We start from the raw sequence: 26,116 nt of genomic DNA, 5'->3' as shown, positions 1-26,116 counted from the left end.
GGCTTGAGAAGTGCAGCCTGAACTGGACTGTGTTCCAATCTCACTTCAGTGAGACCTTTCCTGCCAACCTTCCAAATTGTCTTGGGCTTGAAAAATGTTTCACTAAGTTCTTTTGCATAAGAATTCATTTTGAGGTGTTATTTTCATGTTGTTTGAAGGTGAATTTAGGAAATCTCAGGTGAATCCCTGCCCTTACTTTGCCATATTGGCTCTACCTAGATGATCTGTTCTTTAACAGTTCTCTGGAAGTTAGAATTCCTTCAGATGTTTGATGCAGATGCTTACCCAGAAAGCTGTATGTAGCAAAAATTTAATTACTGGAACTAATTTAGACTGAACCAGAAAACTAGAAGTTTTAAGAAGGAAGGTGACAGAAGTAACCCATTCTTGTGAGGGGAGGAGATCAGACAGTGAATAAAAATATTTGGGTTTTATGCCGAACATCTAAGGAAAAGAAACATTTTCTAGTGTGAATGTAAATCCATATAAATATAGAATTTTCCTTTTATGACAAAAACAGATTCAAGGTTTTCTCAACATTTATTTATTTATTTAAAAAAGTAGACTTGAAATTTTTTGGTTGTTTTGATGTAAAATTATTTACCCTGTGGCTTTGAACTGGGCATAACAAAAATTTTAGTGCACCAGTCCTTGAGGAAATCTATGCCAATACAGCCTAAGTGCATGGGAACTTTAGGCTGATGATGAACTTATGAGTTCCATAGCATTCCCTGTTCATTCATTGTTGCTAGATGGCCCCAGAATCAGACTATTCTGGGCATAAAGCAACAGAAGTTGGAATTAGCAAAGGTATAATAACATGGGCTGGGCTCAGTGACAGAATTAAGAAAAGGTCACCATTCTCCTCTAACGGGTTCTGAGGTGTGGCCTGCTCTTGAGAAGTAATGACAAGGCTACTAGAGCTAATCCCTTTATGGCCCCTTGACACTGCTTTACTTAGGAAAATCTCAGAGAAGGGTAAATTTCAGCGCCTTGCTGGCTTAGGCATGATATAAACTTTGACAGGTTTGCTGAAAGGGATGGTTCCTTCGATACTGTTTTCTACCAGTGGTAAGGCTTCTGTGCTGTCCAAACAAGCAGGTCTGGAGATTCGTGTGGAAGAATCATAGGCCAACAGCAGCCTCACTTCAATCTGACATGGTTCTGAAAGGAAGAGACATCCCTTGTAAATTTAAGGCCCTCCACATAGTAAAATATGTAATTAGGCATGTGTGAATTTATTATAAAATGTACTCCCTTATTCCATTTGATAGCCGCATCCTTGGACTGGCCATGCATGTGTACTGTGGCTTCCTAGAAGAGGCTGGCTCAAGCACACATGTGGCACTGTCCAGGCCGGGACATGTCCTGACTTCAGGACATGATATCATCTATCGAGATCCAGACTGAGGTTTTAGTTTGTATAATCAAAGTGTCTCAGGAGGAGTGGCAAAAATGGACTACATAAATGAATGCAGAGGAACCCCCCCCCCCAAACCCTCTAAATATCCACCAGAGTGTTTGCCATTTTTTTATCCAGCTCATTTATAATTGAGGAAACTGAGGCAAACAGGGTTAACTACTTTGCCCAGGGTCACAAAGCTAATAAGTGTCTGATGCCAGATTTGAACTCAGGAAGAAGAATCTTCCTAACTCTAGGTCCAGGATTTCATCTACTGTACCAACCTATTTCTGTACTAGCGAATCAATAAACATTTATTAAATGCCTACAACTTGCCAGGCACAGTGCTAAGTAAGCATTTAAAGGCAAAAAAGACAGGTCCCACCTCTAGGGATTCACAATCTAAGGGGACACAGTAAGCAACTGAATACGTATAAGCACTTTACATAATGCTTTAGTTAATACAACTCAATGAGGAAAGCAGCATAAACAACATTATCCCAATTTTTACACATGAAGACCTTTGAAGCTTCAGAGAGCTTAAGTGATTGAAATTCCAGTCAAAGCTGAGATTTAAATCTAGGCCTGTATACTCTGAAGTGCAGAGGCTCTTTACTTTGTACTGTGCTCCCTTGGAATCTGGGGTGTTTAACCTTCTCTATGCCATGCTCCAATCTGGCAGTTTGGAGAAGCCTAGGGGCCCTTTTTCAGGATAATGTTTTTAGATGCCTACAAAATATATAGGATTACAAAAGAAACCAATTATGCTGAAATACAATCATCAAAATATAAAAAAAAAACAAATTCACAGACTCAAGCTTAATAAGAAGCTCTGCTTTAAGTAGAAGTAGTGAAGTTTTCTGTGACATTGGTATAGATCCTGGATCCTTTTCTGCAATCAAATAAGTCATGGCTTAACAGCCCAAATGTAAAGAGGCTAAATCTTACAGATGGCAAAGAGTCTCATCTTAACTTTAGATTTGTGTGTTCCAAAGTTTGTGAGACTGGAAGCCATGTTAATTACTAAGGGGAATAAAGAATAAATTTAAAAAACAAACAAACAAAAAACTTAAAAAAAAAAAAAAAGACCTTTTAGCCGTAAGCTAGAGGTATAAGATACACTCTGATGATTTTTCATGCATCCCTGCTTTCTGAGTATTTTCCATCATTCCTGTGCAGTGTGACCCTTAGATTCTGAGATTTATTTAGTAAATCTGTAGAATAGTAGTGCTGAGCAGTCCTATGATGGCTTCAAGGTCAGGCCTCTCAATTTAAAAGTCAAAACCAAGACACTGGAGAATGAAAGTGGGCTTGGCCAAGGTTAATGGAAAAACTGGGACTAGGAGTCAGGCCTGACTTACTAGTATACTACATGCTGCTTTATAGGCTCCAAATGTCTCATTTCTGCTAAAAATACCTTCAATAATCATAGGCTACTTGCAAGGCAGTGGTTGTAGCAAATGCAACCTATTAGAAAGTGGGCAACTGCTTCAAAGCCCTGAACTCGAGAGATCAGATTAAACCCTAATACAAACCTTGCTTCCATTAAGGTAGCAGTCATTCTACTTTCTACTCCTCCTCATGCTTTTCCCCAGTCACCAGAAGAGCTTCTGTCTCTGCAGCACTGAGCAGGAGCTGGCTGTTTTTCAACCAGGCTTCCTACACCTCAGGGAGGCTTTGGGAAAAGTGAAGAGACTCAATCTGGCACTAAGGAAAATAGAATTTGTGGGCCACACATCCTCAGCATACTGATGACCCGAGGCTTTGGATGCCTTACTGTCTTAGCCTCCCACAGGTTTATCAATCTTTAGTATACACATACGAAAAAAGTGAGCCTATGCCTGTGCACACGCACACACACAAAACACCTAACCCCTGCAAAGCCTTTTGGGAGGCTCATCAAGGCTCTCTGCGTACCTTCCTTGAAAAATGCACAGATCACTTGCAGAACAATTTGCTTGTGTCTGCCAAACACAACAGCTGAGTCATCAACTCAGCAGATTAAGGGGAAAAATGGGCTCTGATCTTCCTGAAAATTGCAGCCCAGTCCCCTTCCCCCCATCCACCAAGGCTAACTTCCCCAACAGAATTTCCTTTAACCTCTTTTCTGAGGGAGCATTTACCATCCCTGCCCTAAATCCCATCCATCACGGCTCATTTCCCAACCTAGAGGGATACTATTCCTGTGAAGCCAATGTTAGGCTGGTTTGTCTTTAATCCTCAACTGGTTCTTCTAGCTTGTCTTGTCGCCATAGTTACCAGGCAGATGATTCCAAAAGGCAATGGGTATGGGGGAAAAAGAGGCCTCCCAGGCAGGTATTGAGAGACAAAGAGTATGGGACAACAATGAGTACTGATCTTTTATAAAATATTAAATTTCAATTTCCTATGAGCAAGGTTGTTTCAAGGCTCAGATAAGAAAAGGAAAAAAAATATCTTGGGTTGGTGGTACAGTGCATCTATGTGCTGCTAAGGGAGAGACTGGACTGGTATGGGGAACTCCTTCTACCAATGCAGGCTATAATCTTTATAACTGATAGTCATAAAGAGACAAGAGCACTGGAAAGTTAAATGACTTGCCCAGGGTCACACCTGAGCTCAGGCTTTCTTGACTCCAAGGCCAGCTCTTTATCCATTATGCCATTCTGCCTCTATTGATCAATAATACAGTATTAATATTTATTACATGATACCCTTTATATTGTTATGCTTTTCTTCTATTATGATAAATAAAACTATCTTTATGGCGACAGACTCGTAGAAGAGAATAGTACAAATATCCAATGGCTATTTGGGAACATAAAGTTCAATCTCTGGCAGAGAACATTAAGCCTGGAGAAAAAGGGCAGGAACATATCTTCTAATTTCTCTCTACCAGATTGTTTCAGAGAGGAGGATCCACATTTATTCTGGCTGGCCTCACAGAACAGGGGAGGAACAAGGGGAGCTGAGCAGGGAGACTTACCTATATGGCCAGGGGCAGCACACAGAACACTGGATTTGTAGCTAGAGGATCCACATTTGAGTTTGTCCCCTGTCACTTACTGGGTATGAGTGTGGGCAAAGCCCCTCTTTTCTCTGGACATTGATTTCTTTCTAATGAAGGGACTTACTTTCATCCTTATCTAAGGTTCCTTCTAACCTCTAAATCTAATGATCCTATGATTTTGACTTAAGAAAAAGGAAGACTTTTAAATAATCAGAGCTATCAAAAACTGAAATGGGCTACCTTGGGAAGTCACTGGTATTAAAGCATTGACTGTATGACCATTTGTCAGGAATGTGATAAAAAGCATCCCTGCTTCTGGGAAAGGCTGGACACTGAGATGGCCTCCTTGGTGTCACTTCCAGCTTTGAGAATGAGATTCAACTCTCAACTTTCCTACTGTGCATAAAGGCACCCAGAAGATTTTCTTATTCTAGAAGCACCCTGTCTCCCCTTGCATTCTATCCCCTTACTTGAGGGGTGAGGGACCCAGGAGCGCACAGGAAGCCACAATTATTGCTCCTTACCTGTCCAGGCCCCATGAGAAAGGTAAACCTGAGTTATCAGCCTGTGTCTTCCGGGTCCAGGATTTCGGAAATCTGAAGGTTTGGGATGGATTATTTGGGCCTGACCATCAGGATATAATACCTAAGAAGTGAAACAAATCATAATGTAAGGAAGCAAATGCTGCTTTTTTTGTGGAATATACCTTTCCCAGATATTCTAATTTCATCTCCAAGGGTTAGTAACACTATCCATGTAGGTGCTGTAGCCTTAGGGGAAAGTTTTCTGAGTTTCAGTGACCAAACAAATTAATTGACTGGTACCCAACTCTTTGGTAATGAGATTTCCATTATTCACCAGGCTAGTCTCTGAGATGATGGACACACAGTCATGGCCAGGACTTGACTCAAATTCTTCCAGCTTGATAAGACCAGTCAAAAGACTGTCCTACACTGAGACAGTCTTTGAGAAGCCAAGATCATTTCCATGCCAAGATGAGACACTGAAAGAGGACCTGAGTCTAAGTCATGGTAAGACAATTCGTTTTACATATCGGATGGTGACATTTAAACAAAATGGAGAAATTCTGAATAAGAGAGGCTGCCTGTATTTTTGTCAATTTAATCTATGATGCTACTCCCTCGACATCTATCACTGTAATAACCAGAGAGAGACAAACACCTTTTATCTTCCAATTCATTAGAGGCACAGTGTGCTATAAAGGAAATGGAGCTAACTACACATGGGATATGAGACAGAGAGAGAAGGAGACAAAACTAGATGGGGAATCAAGTAATCTTTATTAAATTTCCAGCTTTGCAACTAATTCAATATATTTCCTTGGGCAAACCAACTGACTTCTCTACATCTCAGCTTTCCCATTTGACAAATGGGCAAAATATACTTGCACTGCCTCCCTCACAGTGATGTGAGGAAGGTTCTCTTTCAATCTAAAATGCTATAGAAATGTGAAATTTTATAATTGTTATGATGATAAGCAGCAAGGCACAGTGGCCCCACAATCAAGAACCCCTTGGTTCAAACTCTAGTTCAGATATGTAGTTGGCTGTGTAACTCCTGATCAAGTCCCTTCATCTTTGGGGTCTTGGGAACTCTTAAGTTCTTAAGACTTGGATTTGGGGTCTTGGGGACTTTTTTTTTTTAAACCCTTACTTTCCGTCTTGGAGTCAATACTGTGTATTAGCTCCAAGGCAGAAGAGTGGTAAGGGCTAGGCAATGGGGGTTAAGTGACTTGCCCAGGGTCACACAGCTGGGAAGTGTCTGAGGCCATCTTGGGGACTCTTAAGACTTGGATTTGCAGATAAATTACCAATCTGCATCAGTAGAGTTTCCCACACCAATGAAATAGGAGTTCTGGCACAAAAAAATTCTTATGCTTTAAAACTATGGCAAGGTAAAAAGGAAACCATTGTACAGAGGTCCTTCCCCAGAGAAAAAGTTTTAACAATTTACACTTGTATTGGGTCTTATCACTGCTAAAGTACATATGTAGCCATCATCTCATCTGATCCCACTAGGAATCAGAGCAGGGATTATCACTTCCATTTTAGAAATGAAGAAACTAATGCTCACAAGAGTTTAAATGACTCAGAATTATAGAATTTTAGTTTCGAACTCATTTTATGGACTGAAAAAACTGATGTTAAAGGAGGCTAAATGACTTGTCCAAGGTCACACAGAACAATAAACAAACAAATAAATAAATGGCCAAGTCAGAACTCAAACACAGAACACTAAACACATTTCAATTGGCCTCTGCTTACTTCTCCAAGCAAACAAACCAAAACCACACAACTATGCCTTTTACTTTTTGCTACCCCTGAAACACTATTCCCTGTGATTTCATTCTTAGGAGAACTGTTCAGACTACTACACCTAATGTGCTGTAGAGGCCAATGGCATGAGCTGTTGGCACCATTCTAGGCTATCACTGGGCTGGTACTGGGAGCACTTTTGTCTTTGAAGGACTTCCCAGAGCTTAAGCTTAAGTTCGCTGGCAGAGATCTAAAAACTGCAGAGAAAGCCTTAAGGAGACATGCAAACACATGCCGAAACAACTGGCTACAGGCTGTCTTTTTTTACCTAACTCTAGACACTGGAGCTCTGAGAATAACAACTTAGGTTTCTATAGAATTTCACAGCCTACATAGCACCTTCCTCCCAATAAAACTGTGAAAAACGGAATGGAAGCATCATTAGTCCCACTTTACAAATGAGGACATTTACAAAGAGGCTCTGACACAATGAATGACTTGTTTCAGGTCACGTATATACTATGAATGAGGCCTTCTGATTTCCCACAACCCTGTGCTGGCTCAGTTCAGGAAGGATATTTCCACTGTTATTCTGGCTTAACATCAATCCAGACAAGCCTCAGCTTCTCAACATAATAGTAGTGAAAACCATTTCTTTCTGTAATTTTATATTCTACATGGAGAGCCTAAAAAGAAATCAAGGCCATTGCTGTGGCACAAAACTCCATGGACATGGCCATCATTCAAGAACAACTTCCATTAGTATAGGGCTTAGAGGCTTGAAAAGTGCTTTCTTCACAAGCTCTTCATTTGGTAGGTAGTGCAATGAAATCTATTTCACAGATAAGTAAACTGATGCTCTGGGAGGGTGACTTGCCCATGGTCAGAACTATTACCTCCCCAAGTGTTCATCCCAGCCTGCCATGCTGCCCCAGCATTTTTCTCAAACAACTATTTCTTTAACTGAAAAGGAAACAAAGGTGCGTTGCTCTTCCATATCAGTATTCTTTCAACAGAGGAATATTTTTTACTTATGTGACCTGGAAGTTCCTGCAGTGAAGGATTTTTCCTTAATAATATTTATTTGTGAATTTCCAGAGGGCTTCAAAACAGTAACTCTCTGACCCTTTCACATATACACCCTGTAATCATGACCTGGGCAGAACTTAGAGAGCCTCTAAAAACACTTGAAATAGGAAGTGTTATGCTATATCACGTTTACCTGCCATGTAAGACCTATGTTTCCCTGATATCTTTCCTATAACTTTTATCAAATATGTTAACAATCACTTCCAAAAATTCTATATGAAGATCAACCGAGGCAGTACCTTGTCTACCTGTGCAGTTTCTTCTAACCCCATGACCTTCAAAGCACAGGTTAGACCCAGAAGAGATTCCTATGTAGTTAACTGGAAAATTCATGAGGAGGGGCAGTTGGGTGGTCCAGTGGACTGAGAGCCAGACCTAGAGATGGGAGATCCTAGTTCACATCTGGCTTCAGACACATCCTAGCTGTGTCCCTGGGCAAGTCACTTAACCCCCATTGCCTATCCCTTACTTCTCTTCTGCCTTGGAACCAATATACAGTATTGACTCTAAGACAGAAGGTGAGGGTTTTTTCAAAAAAAGAAAAAATTCACATGGAGGGAGTTTGACGTGATTATCAGAGGGCTTTCCCTCTGTCTGAAATTACTGTGTACTCATACCAGAGATATTTACTTCTCTGCATATGTCCTGTTTTTCACAGGAGAATGTCAGATTTCTGAGGAAAGGGACTGTTTTATTTTTGTCTCTGCATCTATAGTGCCTAACATACAGTTTTGTGGTGATATATTCAGTCATTTCAGTAGTGTCTGACTCTTTGTGATCTCATATGGGGGTTTTCTTGACAAGGGAACTGGTATTGTTTGCCATTTCCTTCTCTGTCATTTTGCAGAGGAAGAAATTGAGACAAAGTTAAGTAACTTGCTCATAGCCACATAGCTATTAAGTGTCTGAGATAAAATTTGGACTCAGGAAGATGAGTCTTCGTGACTCCAGGCCAAGCACTCTATCTATTGTGCCACCTAGCTGCCTGGCACACAGGGGGTGCTTAATAAATGGCTCTAATTGAATAGTGTAGTATTTAAAAAAAATTTTGATCAATGTAAATCTCTTAAGAATACAAAGTACAGACTCAAAGTCATCCCAGAATTAGTTTCCTAAAATGGATTAACTAAATAATTTTTAAAGAATTAAGTATAAGGAGAGCTGTCCAGCAGTCTCTTTGAGGGTCCAAGGTTTTCTCCATCTAAGTGTGATGATCTGGTCGAATTATAAGGTGAGACACACTATGTGTTCAAAACCATGTATGCAGGAATCACACACAGTGCTCTGCCATAGTACTGTGGTTCGTTTATTATATAGGGTTTCAAGTACATACTTCTTTGGCACACAGTCAGTTTTCTACATGTGATATTCTGCATTCTGATTGGATATTATCAAATCACAAAATCAACGTTCTTGTGATATTATCACAACAAAGAATTCTGTGATCATTTACTATGTTTCTACAACACACTGATAGATATGAATAACATGAGTAAAGTCATTTGTAGGTTAGTACCCCTTGACCTGCTGAGGATCATTGTGCTTTTGATCAGTTTTCACTATAAATCACAGTTGCTTAGGATATGAATAACAAAACATTTTCATATCTAAGTGCAGTTATGATGATAAGCAGCAAGGCGCAGTGGCCTCAGAATCAGGAACCCCTTGGTTCAAACTCTAATTCAGACATGTAGATGGCTGTTTGACTCCTGATCAAGTCCCTTCATCTTTCGGGGTCTTGGGGACTCTTAAAGACTTGGATTTACAGATAAATTACCAATCTGCATCAGAGTTCTGGCACAAAATATTTTCATATCTAAGTGCAAAGTTAAAAGGTGACTTAAAGCAGACTGGATTTGGGGTTTTCCTCAATTTACAAGTTCTATTTTTCTCGTGTTACTTTGAAGTGCTTAGCAATGCTGCCTAGTTTCTGTTCATCAACAAATTCACTGGAGTGTGATAACTGTAAGGAAAGATTTATTATTATACTGCTCAAGCATTTGGTCAGTGTTTATTGTGGGGTATTGAAGTGTATCTGTGCTTGAGTGAAAGAAAGGAGGGGTAATGGGCAATAATCTTTGGGCTTTAATTCTGTAAATGCAATCTTTTGGGAGTAATAACCTAGGGGGATTAAAGTGGGATATATGTATTGATCCTATAAGTATTTGCTCTCATATTATTTCTCCTATATTGGGGAGAATAATAACCATAACAAGTCCATTAGTTAAGAAAGTTGGGAGAGAGAGAAGTCACAGAAGGTGGCCAATGGGGGGGGGCTGTTCTGGGGGGAGAAGGGGGCTGCCTTGAACTTCCCATCTCCCAGACTGTGACTTTGTCAGCCACTGGGGGTATGTTGGCTCCCTGTATATATGTAAATATAACAAATTTATTCTACAAACTGTAATTTTCATCTAGATAATAATGGCTTCCCAGGGACAGCTAGGTGGCTCAGTGGATTGCGAATCAGGCCTAGAGATGGCAGGTCCTGGGTTCAAATTTGACCCCAAACATTTGCTAGCAATGTGACCCTGAACAAGTAACTCAACTCCAATTGCCTAGCTTTTACTATTCTTCTGCCTTGGAATCAATACTGATGAGGGTAAGAGTTGTTAAAAAATGCATTCCCAATAAGATCTGTTCTCCTTTCCATGAACTGACTCATAACATTACTAAATCATCTGACTCCTAAAGCAGCATTCTGACTAAATCTGAGTCTTGTTAATTCTTCTCATGGAGAAACAGACCTGCACTTTGACAATGCTCTGAGGGTCCTGCACGTGTTCTAGAGTGGCGTCAACATCCAGTGCCACCACTAGCCCTGAAGTAAATCTCAGGGGGTTGTCCGACTCGCCAGCTGGCTCGATGATCGTAGCTGATGCTCTGTGGATCTGTGGGGCAGAGAATCAGATAGTGACAGAGGGGAGAGACTGACAGTGGGAAGTAAAAGATGATCCCTCTCCTGTCTATTTATTTAGTCTGTACAAGTAAAAACAGGAAAATGTTCACAGTCAGCTTGTAGCTAAGGGTCAATATGCCTGATTTAACAAAATGCCCCTTCCCAGCCATTACGACCGTTCAGAGTCCAAGCCTAACTCAAAGTAACAACAACACTCCACAAGCCAGGTAGTATGTGTCATACTTTCCTACCCTTTTACAAATAAGCATCATTACAAATAAGGCTCCCAGGCAAGGAAATTACTTCTGTCACACACATAGTGACTGAGTGCCAAAATCAGGATCTGAACCTAGTTCTTCTAGGCATTCTTGTCACTTTTCCACGTTGTTCTGTCTTTGGTTTCCTCACCCCAAGAACAGACATTCAGGGCATGCCCCCCAAGCTGCTAACCACGCACTGGGAAACTGACCTGCTCAGGCAAAGGAAGATGAAGGAAGGTACTCTGTCGAAGAGTGGCCTGCAGAATTTTTACTACTTCCGAAGGCTTTGACGTCACCAGCCGAGGCATGAGGTCTAAAAGTTTGTCCACAAAGCTGTCCTGCAAGTGAGGCAACTCGGTGATGAAACATCTGATTGGGAAGATACACATGGAAGTGACTGACCATGTAACTTTTGCTCACAATGTTCACAGAATGACAGATTCACCTCAACCTTTGGGGTTTTGTTGTTTAAACTTTTATTTTCTGCCCTAGTAACAATGCTAAGACAGAAGGACATGGGTTAGACGAACAGGGTTAAGTGACTTGCCCAGGGTCACATAGCTAGTGTCTGAGACTAAATTTAAATCCAGGACCTCTGGACTCTAGGCCTGGTGTTCTATCCAATATGTTCACCTCTTTTTAATGCTAAGCTAATAGTAGTTATTTCTATCAACATAACAATTTAGGGCTAAAAGAGGACCTGACAACCTCATTTAATCCTTCTAACAATCTTGTAAGAAAGTGCAAGAATTATTGTGCCTGTTCTATAGATAATGAAACCAAGCTTCAAAAAATAGCAAATGTGACCAGCTGGAAAAAAATCCCAAGTCTTCTGACTAATTCTTTACATTATTCCTACTATATTATCCTATTTCATATTTCAGATCACCTAAACTCAGTGTATATTCTAGGAATCACTAAAAATCACTTTAATTTACCATAAAAAAGGAATTTCAAACTTGTAGATTTATACATACAAAAGTAGGCATTAATTCCTTAACCAATCCAAATTATGTATCTTAAAACTGCTCAGACTCTACTTCAGAAGATTTGATTAAGCTATTCCCCATTTTCTATAATGGAGGTACTTAGTCAGGAATGTATTGAGAACTTTAAAATAACTTCACCCTACTCAGACAGTGCCTTAGGGGAAGATAAAGTTGTAAAATTTCTGACGGAACAATGAAAAGTCCCCAACTCATACTTATAGTGAAGCAAAAACCCTAAGCTAGGTGGTCTATTTTAGATCTAATACAAAAAGGTGATAAGTACCTATAAAGGTTAAATTAATCACTAAAAGGTCAAGCTTAGCAAAGAGATGTGAAATACTCAGAAGATATAATCTAATCAGAGAATGTGATAACAAAAGAAGATGTGAACTAAGAATGGACAGTCCTGGGGAAAAGCATCTACTGTGATTGGTAGATGTGAAAATTTAGGAGAGGTGACATAAGAGAAAAATCTCTTTAAAAGGAGGTCAGGAGTTCAGAGGAGGGTCTCTGAACTTAGTTGGAGTTTAGAGTTAGTTTGGAGGATCCAGGTCTCTGAACTGAGTTCAGGAGTTGAGGATTTCAGTGAAGGACTGGAGTTTTGCTTTAGGACAATCTTGTGGTGAGTGATAAAAGACTGACTAGTCTCTCTTAAGGCGCTCTCTCTCTCTCTCTCTCTCTCTCTCTGTCTCTGTCTCTCTCCCCCTTTCCTTAAATTCCTTCATCTGTATTAATTAAAATCTCCATAAAACCCAGCTGACTTGGGTATTTTCATATTTGGGAATTTTTCCCATGGCGACCACTTATTTTTTATTTAAATCAAGACACTAAAAATTATCTTTACAGTTTTGGCAATTCACAGTCTTGAAACCCACATTTTCGCAGTTACAATTAATAAGTTTCAGGAATTTTCAGATTGAAATACATATAGGTCTGATGAAGTAGGATGGCATAGTATAACTTTATAAGAAGTTGCAAATATTCAGTAAGGAGAACTAGGTCTGGGAACTGTGACAGACAGGAAGATGTTCACTATGTTCTAGTAATAGGGTGTATAAGATTTGCAATCAGAAGATCAGGTTTTCAAATCCCAGTTCTGCCACTGACCAGCCCGCCCAAAGTTACTTGGATATGTCACAATTTCTTGGAGCCTCAGCTGTCTCATTTGTAAAATGAGTGAAATAATATTAACATTGCCAACCTCACTATTACTGAAAGGCACTGGGGAAGAACCAGACCTGTGATTTGATTGGCATGGGGAACTTCCAATGAAAACGTTTTCTCTACCAATGAAGATCAATATCTAGTCTTGGAGAGTTGCTTGGAACACTGAGAAATTAACCTCCCAAGGTCACAAAGTTGACAGGTGTAGAAGTGGGACTTGATTTCAGGCCTTTCTGATTCCAAGCCTGGCTCTTAAAAGTGTTATCTCAATGATGCCTCTCTGAGTGTTCCAAAAAAGTAAGCTATTACTAATAAGGCTGGATAATGACAATAAGAACAAAGGACAGGAATAGAAACAGTGATACCATGAAAGAGCTTACAGAAAGAACTACCAGGATTATATCACAAATGATAAAGGACAAGAGAATGGGCATGTCCAGTTGCCCTGTTCAGCAATAGCATGAGGCCTACTAGAGAACAAGCATTTAATAAGAATGCCCTTTCTTAGAGGTTCCTCGAAGATGCCATGTGTGTCCAATCTATCCAATAAGTTGTCTTTCTTTTCAATGGGTCTAAAATTCCATAAGTATATGTTTCTTGTACTAATGTAGATCATAACCTTCCCATGCCTGCCCATCCTGAGGAATTCCTATCCACTTTTCCTTGTAAACTCTCAACAGAAGATGCAAATACCATGCTGGAGACTGCCTCCAGGTCTTTGAGTACCTCCAGGGTTCTGATGAAGTGGTCAGCTGTGGCCAGACACTGTCTCTCCTTGTCACCTAACTTTTCCTAGTCATACATGTGTACTTGGCTGATGGCTCAAAGCATTTTCCCAAGCATTTAACTGTTGTTAATACATGGCAGTCCACCATGTCTTTCTGCTGCTCTCAGAGTAATTGGCAATTTTATTTCTGAGATGTTACAGTGATTTGCTATATTATAGTATCAACAAGGGATAATATTGTTAAGAGAGGCTTTGGGGAAAATAAGCAGTTTGGTGTCACAGAAAATACTGCACAGTTTCCCAAATAAAAATTACCTTGATTTTTTCCTAATTCAATTTTAGGCCCCCCTTACTGTTGATCTATAGATCTATGCCACTCATCCAAAATGGATTCATTCTTCTATCTACTTACCTGCCCAAGTGCTACACTGATTTCCACAAATATTAAGACAAATGAAAAGGGCAGTTAAGTGGCTCAGTAGATAGAGAGCCAGGGCTAGAGATGGGAGGTCCTGGGTTCAAATGTGACTTAAGACACTTCCTCGCTATGATCCTGAGCAAGTCACTTAACCCCCACTGCCTAGTCCTTACAACTCTTCTGACATAGAACTAATACTTAGGTACTTAGTACTAATTCTAAGACAAAAGGTGTGGGCTTTAAAAAAACAACATGCAGGATGCCCATCTAGCTGTGTCATATCTAGACAACAGTTTTTATCTTATCATTTCATTGTTATTCTAATGTTGTTTGATACTCAGTTGTTGTCAATTTCTCTGAGGAAATGGATAATTTTCAATATAATTAGCAGAATATTATCCATGGGTGAGACATTTAGAGAAATTTGGTTTTAGTAGGAAATCTTTTTGTTTGGGCTCTGCACAGAATATAGCAAATATCAAAAGACAGAAGGGACTTCAAATATCATCCAAGACCCCTCATTTAGAGATCAGGGAAATGTGCCCTCAGAGGCAAGATAACACTCAGGTAGTAAATGGTACAGGGCGTTGGTGAATGCTTGTGTTATATCTGAATTTATGGCAGTTCTCAGGATGTCATTGAACACTCATCTTTATAACTGCATCTGTCAGAGGCTTTCCCGACTAACAAGTGTTTGAGAGACATCTTAAGATTTTTCATCTTAAGATGAAATTATGAAAACTATGCTCTGTTCTATGGATTCAAATACAAGCAATATTGCAATGTTTCAAAAGTCAGCTGTGGGTCTTTAAGAGATGTGCTCTGCTATATATAGTAAATCCCTTGCAAAAGCCTCGCTGTTTCTTTCTAAGCTTTCACTGAGAATGCATTAGATATATGCACACATCATTGAGGAGAATTTCATACAAATGAGAGATCAAGTGTGTGTCAGGAGTTGGTGTTGGTCTTTTTCTCATAGAATCACCTCTCTGTGATCTACTGTCCTCACTTGAATTCCCTAAAGCCTCTGGAGATATGCTGATGACCACCGTTAAACTGTGGTGTGTCTAGCTCAAGTTTTCTTCTGTGCCCTTCTGGTCAGGGTCAGGTGTTCTGCCTTGACTTCACCCTAAGGGCCACTGTCTTACTTTCTCATGCCATATACTGAACACCTCAGGGGAAGGTCTGATCACAGCTAATAAAAATAGGTCAATGATAATAACATGAGCAGGACTGTCCTAGTTTTCCTCCATTAGCTGACTTAGGTGGATGATGATATCTATCATGATAGCTGCCTACAAGGTCAATGTCTCCTCCAGTGGGCCTTCACTGCTTTGTGGTCATGTGCCAATATTGTTTATATTTGACTCCATAGAACAGAGTACGGTTTTCATAATTTCTTCTTAGGATGTCTCTCAACATTTGTTAGTCAGGTAAGTCTGACAGATGTAGTTATAGAGGACTATGTTCAGTGACATGCTGAAAATTGCTATAAATTCAGATACAATACAAGCACTCATTCTCTTTCATAGTCCTCCTCAGTTGCCCTTAGCCACCATGATTAACTACTGGGCCAAAACTAAGTATTAGCTAGCTGAGAAGTGTTCAGGATACTTTTCTTTTTCAATCCTTTCAACACTGGGTCCTACAGGTCTGCCTGCCTTGGCCATTCCTTGGTGTGAGACTTGAACTTGTTTTTCTGAAGGCTATAACCTAAGCTCAACTATTTGTTGTTATGTGCAATACTATTTGTATAAAATCAGAAAAAAAAGAAAAAAGTATAAATCTTTATTGCAGGTTTATTTTCTCTGAAATTGTTGTCAGACATTGTGCTTCACTGCAATAATTTTTCTACTGTCAAATATGTACCTTTTCTTCATGCTGGTATTGTTTCAATAATGTAACATTTATACAGAGTAAAAAATTTTCATTGTTATTTTTAGAAAGATTTTTACGGAGAAAAAATTAAACATTTACATATTTTTCATTTTATTTCATATTTCCTGTAAAGAGCGCTTTCTCAATCATTAATAGACTTATTTCTGGGGGCAGTTGGGTGGCTCGGTAGATTGAGAATCAGATCCAGAGATGGGAGATCCTGGGTTCAAATCTGGCCTCAGACACTTCCTAGCTGTGTGACCCTGGGCAAGTCACTTAACCCCATTGCCTAGCCCTTACTTCTTTTCTGCCTTAGAACCAATACACAGTACTGATTCTAAGACAGAAGGTATGGGTTTAAAAAAAAAAAACCACTTATTTCTGGTAGGGACTTTCATATCTGGTCAATTGCATGATAATTTTTTTGGTATTTTTACTTGGAATAAATTAACTTAATGATGCTAATTCCTTAAACGCTAATTTTTATCATTTTTCGTTATTTTTGAAGTTAAAATCTTTGTAATATCAATACTAAAGTGTCAAGTTTTTTGAAATGCAAAGCTTTCTGTATTAACTTGCTGAAGTGGTTTACGATAGGTGACAATGAATAAGTGGCTGGTTATGTAAAGTGATTGGAAATGTAATGAATAACTGGCAATAAAAAGACAAAATATAGCCTCCCACCCCCCAAAAAAGTATTGGTTCCAAGGCAAAAGAGTGGTAAGGACTAGTCAAGACAGATTAAGTGACTTAGCTAGGTTCACACAGCTAGAAAGTGTCAGAGTCCAGATCTGATCCCAAGAATTCCTTCTCCAAGCCTAGTGCTCTGTTTGCTGAGTCACCTACTTAGCTGCTCCTTGGGGAACATTTTAGTATTCTCACTGTGGTCACTTATATATAAGTCAAACTGCTAAAGGAAATGGTGATGGGTCAACAAATTTACCTTTTTTCCTATTGCCTATTTTGGAGGGGACAGCTTATTTAAATAGGTCAGGTTAAACCTAATGGAACTACTGTGTTCTCATATTTATTGTTTTAATTTGATATTTACTTTGACCTTTGTTCTAATCAGTCAATGATCTATTGCTGTGATGGTGAACCTATGGCATGGGTACCAAAGATGGCACATAGAGCACTCTCTGTGGACATTGCTTCATCCCCCCAAGTTTGTTACTAGACAGGCAGAGGGACTTGGGTAGAGCTGTTCCCCTCCCCCTCTCTACCATGCCTGACATTTTTTCCCATCTCCCACCTCTCTGCCCAGCAGATCAATGAGAACACACAGGGAGTAAAATGGGCAACTCATCAGTGCACACAAACCACTCCCCTCCCCATCTTAACACTCACTGAGGACATTCCTCAGTTCACCCGCCCCTCCACCCAGCAGCCCAATGGGAGCACTTTCTCTCTCCTGTGTGGGGTAAAAGGGCAGAGCACACCTGGCACTTGGTGCAGGGCACAAGGTCTCTGGAGGTGGGTGGGATATAGAAAAGGTTTTCCATCACTGATTTATTGTCTGCACACAGATTAGCTCCTTCAGGTGAGCCCTAACCTTTTTTAAGGTGGAAAAGACACCAATGGCCCCAACTATAACATTTTCCTACTTAATACTGGTGGAATTGTGCATCTAGAAGGTAACAATAGCTCCTTTACTGACCACTAACTTTCTATCCCTGACCTTGATAATGCCCCAGAACTTGCTATGCTTAGAATTATACTGGAACATAAGACCATGCAGTCGAGATCAATGAAGGCTTCATTGATGGCGACAATTTCTATTCTTCCTGAACTGAGTGTAAGTCGGCTTCCTAAGCACCCAATACAGCGAATTCTAATTTTCATTATTTCAGCTCATGTATACAACTGCAACAGTGGACAATGGCACCAAGCTTCGGAGAGAAGATGAAACTGTTACTCTTTAAAGTCAAAAGGATTCCCATGATTGGAAAGGTTTAAAAGTGGCTATATTGAAGGCACAGGAATAATTTAGACAGAAGAGGCCTTAGTCTTCATATATTTTAGTCAGTGGGCCAAAGTTTGGTAGACTCTTAGCATAAAAGAATATGTCAACCAGGTTCCACCTGAATACCTCCAGTGAAGGGAGTCTTACTACCAAAAAGTCATTCCATTTCATTATTGAATAGCAATCAGAGCTAAGAAAATTTTAGATATATTCAGTCAAAATCAGATACTCTATAACTTTTACCTGTTATTTCCAGTTCTGCCTTCTGAGAAATTAAGAAAAAATTACTTCTGGTTCAATTGAGTTCAACCCTATTTATAAAATGGTTTTCGATATTCTTGATTATTATAGTAAATTACATTATATGGAGACTTTGAATTGCAAATTATTTTTATCTCCATCCTCCCATCTAGTACTCAAAATAGCCATACCTCATAGTATTCAGGTGGGTAGTATAAAAATATCTGTATCTACATTTTACAGATAAGGAAATCAAGGTTCAGTGAGATCAAGTAATTTGGTCCAAGTCATAAAACAATAAAGACTATAACTAAGATCTTAATTTGGGTCTGCTAACTCTGAGGGTAGTAAAACCAATCAGATAATTAGAATTATATGTAAAGTAAAAGCAAATAAGCACTAAATGAGAATCTGAAAAGTTCTTTAAATAAAAATCACAGTGTATGAGCTTTAGTATAAGGACTTAGGGTCAATTGACTAGTTATGATTTGACCTCCCCAAGCATCAATTTCCTCTTCTGGATTACTCACAAGGATATTAAAAAGCAAGAACTTTATAAACCTTAAGGAGACATAGAAATGTGAGTTGTCACGATTAGCCTAAAGAAAAGACAAGGGAGATTTGATTGATATCTTTTAATATGCCAAAGGCTATCATACATAGAGGCAACATGGAGTAGGAGTTAGGAAGACCTGGATTCAAATCCTGCCTCAGTTATTTCACCTTTGTTCCTCAGTTTTCAGATCATATGAAATGAGGAAGTTGAACTTGCTAGTCTATAAGGTCCCCTCCAGATCTAAATCCATAATCTTAGGATCATATGTGGAAGAGGGAACAGAATGCTTGACCTCAGAATGCAGAACTAGAACTAATGACAGAAAGTTACAGTAGAAAAATTTTCACTCAACATTAATGGAAAACTTAATTTTTTTTAATATTTTTTAAGGATGGGTATTATTTATTATTCCTACTGCACATAGGGAGTTTGAAGAGAAAAAGGTGGCATTTGAAAAAAGCACTATCATGTAGTTAGAATCAAAAATAGCAAGTTAAAAGACCAGGGTTGGGATTACAAATAAATCTCTAGCATGGAAATCCAACTAAGCAAAGTCAAAAGAGATTTCATTTTTTAGGCTTAGTCAGAGTCAGTCATTTTGAAGTCAGAAAACAATCTATTAATTCCTTAGGAGGAGGAGAAATATTTAGCTCTTAGGAAAGGACTGAATGATGGGAAATTTAAAGCATAGCAAAGTCCAAGATTCAGCTAGAGGTGAAGTTCCCATCCTGTTCTCATGAGATCTATACCAGGATGGCACTGCAATGAGCTTGAGAGTCTGAAGGATTCAATGTAATAGGCAGAGCTGTTCACCCATGGCTTGTTCTTATTTATTTGTTCTTACTGGCTATAAGGCAGAGCTAACTAATGGAGAAGTGTGGGGAGAGGTTCAGAAAGACCTCTTTTGTTATTTCTGATAATAATTTAAAAATCTAATATTGAATGGAATATTCTATTTTTGGAGGCAATGAATGAGTTCACTGGTCAATAAAGGTCTTAGGTATAGGCCAGAAAATCTTAGGGTTATTGTAAAGTGTTTGTGCTTAGTTACAGGCTGGACCTCATGGACTTTGTGGACAAGTGGACTACAGAGGTGGCGTCTTCCAATCCTTATATCCTCTAATTTTAATTCTGGTTATGCATAGAACTAAATTTAGTGACAGAATTTAAGTTTCACCTCTACCACTTTTTACTCTGTGACTTTGAGCAAGTCACTTCAATAACATCTGTACAAATAAAGTTGGATTAGATTACTAACAGGTCTCTCACTTGTATTCTGAGTAAATGAAGCTATTGGCTGAGAAGTGCCTGCAGTAGAGACTTAGGAAACAGAAAGAAAACTATGAACCACTTACCTCTGAAATAAGTCCACTTCTTGTAAAAATTTTTCACACATTCCAAAAAGGGGTTCCATTCTATAAGTGAGAAAAGCAAGATGACAATACAAATAAATTCATAAAGCATTTATGAAGCCCTTACTACATGTAAAGTCCTGTGCTAAAGGCTAGAGATACAACAGAAGGAGTTTCCATTCTACTGGGGGAGACAACACAAAAGGAAGGTTTCAACTCTAAGTCAGGCACAAAGGTACCATGGCCCTTAGGGTGACAGTGACAAAGCAGATAGTAATGCATTTTTGTTAATGTCATTTCCACTGACATTAAATGATAAAATTATACCAGTTTCTGATGTTAAACCATTTGACAGTTCTACAGACTTCAGTGGCAAGAACTTTTTTCACATCTGAAAAAACAGAGTTCATAAAATATGACATAGGTTTCTCCACTATAGAGAATGGGGGTATGGGGGAAGTTAGAAGAGAGATGGCAGGGTTTGGAAAGGCTGCAGTGGCAAATGGGAGAGTGAGTTGATAAAGAAGCTATAGCAGGAATGATAGTTCACCTCTGAAATTATCCTATAACTACTGTGTGCTCAGTTGCATTAATTCTGTATTTTGTGTGTGTGTGCTCTTGTCCACTCCCCTTTTGGAATGCCCGCCTTTTCTGAGTAGGGCCTATATTATTCATTGTAACTGAACTCTCAGAGCCTGGAGCAGTATATACTACCCAACAGAAGCTTACAAAACACTTGTTAATGCTGATCTCAATGCTGGCAACCGCTATCTATCTGAGTGGCTTTGGGTAAGTCATACTTCTTTGGGTTCTTTCCTCATTAATAAAAGAGGATAATATTGCATTACTCACCTCAACAGGTTGCTATAAATAGGATTAAATGAGATAAATTACATAGAATGGTTTATATTGAGGCAATGAAATATACTAATAAATGTCTTAAAAGTAAGAACAGTGGTATTGGTGACCTTTCATTTATTTATTTAGCTCTTACCTTCCATCTTAGAATCAATACTATGCATTGGTTTTAAGGCAGAAGAGTGGTAAGGGCTAGGCAATGTGGGTGAAGTGGGCTAAGCCCAGGGTCACATTGCTGGCAAGTGTCTGAGGCCAGATTTGAATCTAGGACATACTGTCTCTAGGCCTGGCTCTCAATCCACTGAGCTGCTCAGTTGCACCCGTGACCTTTAAAGTGGCCTATGACAGAAGTAGTGCAGTTATAATTATCTCCATTTTGTAGATGGGAAAACAAGCTCAGACCAACTGTAAATAAATACATACATTTATAAACAAAACATCAGACTTAAGAATCAAGACGATCTGAGTTCAAATTTAGTCCCAGACACTTACTAGCTGGTGTGACTCTGAAAGTTTTTTCACCTCCATATACTTCAGTTTCCTCATCTATAAAATGGGGATAATAATAGCATCCACCTCTCAGGGTGGCTACGAGAATGAGATATTTGTAAAGAGCTCTGTAAATACTGAAGTACTTATTAAATGCTAGATATTGTTTTTATCACAACCACAGTGATATATAAATGTAGCTTATTATTTTTAAGTAAAATTAAATAAATGCTATTTTAAAAATAGTGGATTAAAAAAAAAACTAGAAGATACTTTAGAGGTATTAATGAGGAAATTGATGCCCACCGGTTAAATAACTTGCCTAAATCACCAGTGACTTAAGGAATGGCAATGTCAGCACAGGAATCCAGGTTTCCTGGATCTTGGGCCACACTGTTCCTACTTTTAAGCCAAGTTTAACCACAAAGAAAATTTTAATTACAACATTTCCCTCTTTAATTCAAAAAAACAGTATGGAATTATTTAAAACCTACTAATAAAGAGGTATAATCTTTTGCAAAATGACAGGAGAAAAATAAGAAGAAATCATTTAATGAACTTAAGTTGATTTGTTTCTTTTTCTATAAGATTAAACTGTTTTCAGTTTTTCTTTTCCTATCATCTGCTCAGGAAGAATATATTATGCTTCTACCTTAAGCTGTTATCACAAGAAATTTCATCATGACAGAGATGGCTTCAGCTTTGATGTCCAATACCTCCTAGGTAACCTCAGCTGCCTCTTGCCTCTGACTGGAGGCCTGAGTAACAAACTCCTTCCAAGTTCTCCCTTTATGGAGGGCTCAGACTTTCCAGCCAACTCTTCATTTCCCATCAGCTTCTCCAGATTTGACTATATGAATATTATGCCCTTGAGCTGACTACATCATTCTATTTTAAGCTCCTCGAAGATTGGAACTGTCTTTGACTCTTTTGGTATCTCCAGCACTTAACCACAGTGCCTGGCATATAGTAAGCACTTAATGAATATTTATTGATAATGCTGCTGATCAGTTCATACTACCTTGGATTCCCTGATATGACCTTTAGGGTACAATAAAATGCCACAATTTCTTCTACTATTCTCTAACTGATGGATGTCCCTATAGATTCTAGATTGCTTTTCTTTTTCCTCTTTTTAAATCCTCAGTTTAAGAATTTGGTTTTGCTTTCAGCTATTTCCTCCACGATGTTATCATCTCATTCAACTTTCTCCACTCTCTATCCCTACTTGCTCAGTTGAGTCAGATGTATTTAAACTCCAATGGGGTGTATATTTATATAGAATGTTGGGTCTGGAGTCAGAGAGACTGGTGTTTGAAACTGAAACATTATGGCACAATCAAATGTAACAGACTTCTCTACTAGTAGCAATGCAATGAATGACTCAGGACAATCCAGAGAAACATGGGAGAAAAAAACACTATCCACATTGTGAATCTTAAAATTTCTCAGACCCTACTTCAGAACACTTGGTTAAGACCATTCCCCATTTTAAACAATTAAGGGACTTAGGAATGTGAGAACTCTACTCCACCCATACTTAAGCATACTTTAGGGGAAGATAAAGTTGTAAACTCTTTACTGAACAATGAAAAAGTACTTAACTCATACTTATAGTGAAGCAAAAGCCTTAAGCTAAGTCTATTTTTAGATCTAATACAAAAAGGTGCTAAGTACCTATGAAGGTCAAATTAATCACTAAAAGGTCAAGCAACTTGCAAACTTGCAAGGGGCAAAGAGGTGTGAACTTACTCAGAAGTTTTTGTCTACTCAGGTGTGAATTAAGAATGGTCTGTCCTTTGGAAAACGTCTACTGATTGGTAGATGTGAGAACTTAGGGGAGGTGACATAGGAGAAAATTCTCTTTAAAAGGAATTCTCTCTGAGAGAACTGGGGTGTGGCTGGCTGAAAATTCAGTTTGCCAAAGCTGAATTGGAGCTCAGACTAGTTGGAGTAGCTGGGTCTCTCTGAACACTAGAATCTTGCTTGGGACAAATCTTGTGGTGAGTGGATTAAAGACTGATCTCTCTTAGGGCTTGGGCTGAGGCTGGCCTAGGCTGGCTTGGGTTGGCCTACCCCTTTTCTCGTTATTTCCTCTTACTCTCTCTCTCCCTTTCATTAATTCCTTAATTTGTATTAATTAAAATCTCCATAAAAACCCAACTGACTTGGGTATATTTCATATTTGGGAATTTTTCCCTGGTGACCACTTTATATTTGATTTAACTCAAGACAATATCTTGAAACCCTATTTCCACGGTCACAGTTTATACCAACCACTCTTTTAATTGTTGCAACATCCAGAGAAAGAACTGTGGAACCAGAAATGCATTAGAAAAATATATGATCAACCACGTAGTGCGATAGGGATGTGATTAGGTTTTTGATGTTTAAGGATCACTCTACTGCAAATATGAATAACATGGAAATAGGTTTTTAACAAAACTGCTTGTCAGCTCTGGGAGGGGAGAGGGAGAAAACATGAATCATGTAACCATGGAAAAATATTCTAAATGAATTTAAATTAAAAAAGAAAAAAGAAAGACTGGTGTTCAAACTTGACCTCTTTGCCACTAGTTCCCTGTGACCCCAGTGGAAAGGTCACTTAACATCTACCTTGGTATCCTTATTTATAAAATTGGGATAGCAACAATATCTATTGCCTGGGGCTGTTCTGAACAGCAAATGAGATGATAATTTTAAAGTGTTCAGCACAGAGCCTGGCACATAGTAGAGGTGTTTATAAAAACAATTCCCCCTCACCCCCCCAGTCTATTTCAGATAAGAGTATGGCTCATGCTTAATCCTCCCACCTCTTTCTTCCATGTTAATGAACTCTCTTACTTATGAACCCCACTTATGAGCAATAGCAACTTCTATCCTCCTCTTCTCTTCCCTTTCACTAGGGTATTCCTCTTTTTAATTCTCTTTTCTCTTCCTTTCTTAAAATCCCTAGAACACAACCTAGTCTATCAAGGCCCTTCTGGAAGTGGTTCAGTCAGGGGGCAAAAACATTGAACTAGCTGTCATGAGGAGAGATCAGCCTCTTAAGATTTTAAATCCTGAAGAAATCGAAAAGTATGTGGCTGAAATTGAAAAAGAAAAAGAAGAAAATGAAAAGAAGAAACAAAAGAAAACATCATGATGAATGAAATATCCAGTTGCTTTAGCTATTTGTTTTTAATCCATTCAAGTCATGGTGATTCTATAAATGACAAGTAGGCAGCTCCAGTCCATTTATTCATATTGTACCTCTGAGTGACCTACAATAAACCTATGTATTTAAAAAAAAAATCTCCAGGTCCTGTCTTCTTTAATTCTTTCATTAATCCTTTGAAGATATTAAAGTTCTAAGGACACTTCTTTCTTCTGCCTCTGTTAGAATACTATCACTACATCATACAGCACCTTCCAAATGTTCCTTACTAGATTCCTTTAGTCGCTTGTGCTTGTATTTTAAACTTCCTTCTCAATTCTGGTCATTTCACTGGAAAAGCTCAAAAGTCCTCCTTCAATACTATCAATAGTTCATTCCTTCCGCCCTTCCCCAAAGCACCTCCTCATCTTAGTTGTACACCTTTATCTTTTGCCTTCTGGATTCCTTTATTTTAAAATATCTCATTTAGAGTAGAAGCTTCCATGTCTTATATGATCCTGACTGTTGTCCTTTGGCATCCAAACTGCTTCTTTCTGCATGCTTTATAATACTTTTTCTTTGAAATCAAAGCTCTGAATTTGGGTATGACATTCCTGGGATTTTTCCTTTTAGAGTTTCAGGGGGTTAAGTGGCAGATTTTTTTCCCCATCATCTCTTTTGTCCTCTGGTTCTACTAGATCTGGACATTTTCCACGTATGATTTGAATATATGTGCAGGTTTTTCTTTTTTTTAATTGTGGATTTCAGAAAGTCCAATGATTTTTAAATTCTCTCTCCTTGACCTGCTTTTGAGGTCAGTTATATCTGATACCAGTTATCTTAATTTTCTTCCACTTTTTCAAACCTGATTTTGTTCTAAGATGGTCTGCTTTCCAATGGAGCTGTTGATTTCTGTTTGGTTTATTTTTCTTTTCAGCTTTTTCAATTTCTTAGGTAAGGTTTATCATTTTCTCTTCTAAATTATTTACCCTTCCAATTCCCCCATCCCCCCACCCCCGAGTACTAATTTCATTTAAAATCTCTTGTTTTATTTCTTTTGGTATTTATGTAATCCTTGTGAACCCCCCCCCTCCCGAGTCTCTTGCTTATAGTTATTACTTGCTTCTTTTGGGAGATATCTCTAGATCTACAATAGTTTTCCATATTAGCTGATGTTTTAATACTTATCTCTTCGATCTTTAGGTCCTAATTGGGGTTTTAAGACTGGCTCAAGTTCCACTCATTACTGCCCCCTCCTTAAAAAAAAACAAAAAAAAACAACCCTCCCTTCCCATCTGTCTTGGAATCAATATTGTTTATTGGTTCCAAGGCAGAAGAAATGTTAAGGGCTAGGTAATGGGGGTTAAGTGACTTGCCCAGGGTCACACAGCTAGGAAGTGTTAGGCCACATTTGACCTCCCATCTCTAGGCCTG

The 26,116-nt window shown here is 38.8% G+C and overlaps 1 protein-coding gene across 2 annotated transcripts in view; it reads right to left on the bottom strand.

Annotated features, from left to right (window-relative positions):
• Positions 1-521: 521 nt before the first annotated feature.
• INTS4 (integrator complex subunit 4) overlaps positions 522-26,116 on the bottom strand; it is a 94,399-nt gene continuing 68,804 nt past the window's right edge. Inside the window, exons 19-23 of one of the 2 annotated variants that reach the window (XM_001363097.4) lie at positions 20,203-20,262; positions 11,122-11,281; positions 10,501-10,644; positions 4,916-5,036; positions 522-1,164 (exon numbers count right to left, since the gene is read on the bottom strand). In XM_001363097.4, coding sequence (XP_001363134.1) covers positions 986-1,164; positions 4,916-5,036; positions 10,501-10,644; positions 11,122-11,281; positions 20,203-20,262 — 664 coding nt within the window. In that variant the 3' untranslated portion in view covers positions 522-985. The remainder of the gene's footprint in view (positions 1,165-4,915; positions 5,037-10,500; positions 10,645-11,121; positions 11,282-20,202; positions 20,263-26,116) is intronic. The other variant, XM_007490897.3, reaches the window with a different exon arrangement.

Source organism: Monodelphis domestica, chromosome 4 (genome assembly GCF_027887165.1).
Source record: "Monodelphis domestica isolate mMonDom1 chromosome 4, mMonDom1.pri, whole genome shotgun sequence".
Lineage (NCBI taxonomy): Eukaryota > Metazoa > Chordata > Mammalia > Didelphimorphia > Didelphidae > Monodelphis > Monodelphis domestica.
Note: the sequence above shows the minus strand (reverse complement) of the source record. Positions and strands in the feature narration are given on the sequence as shown.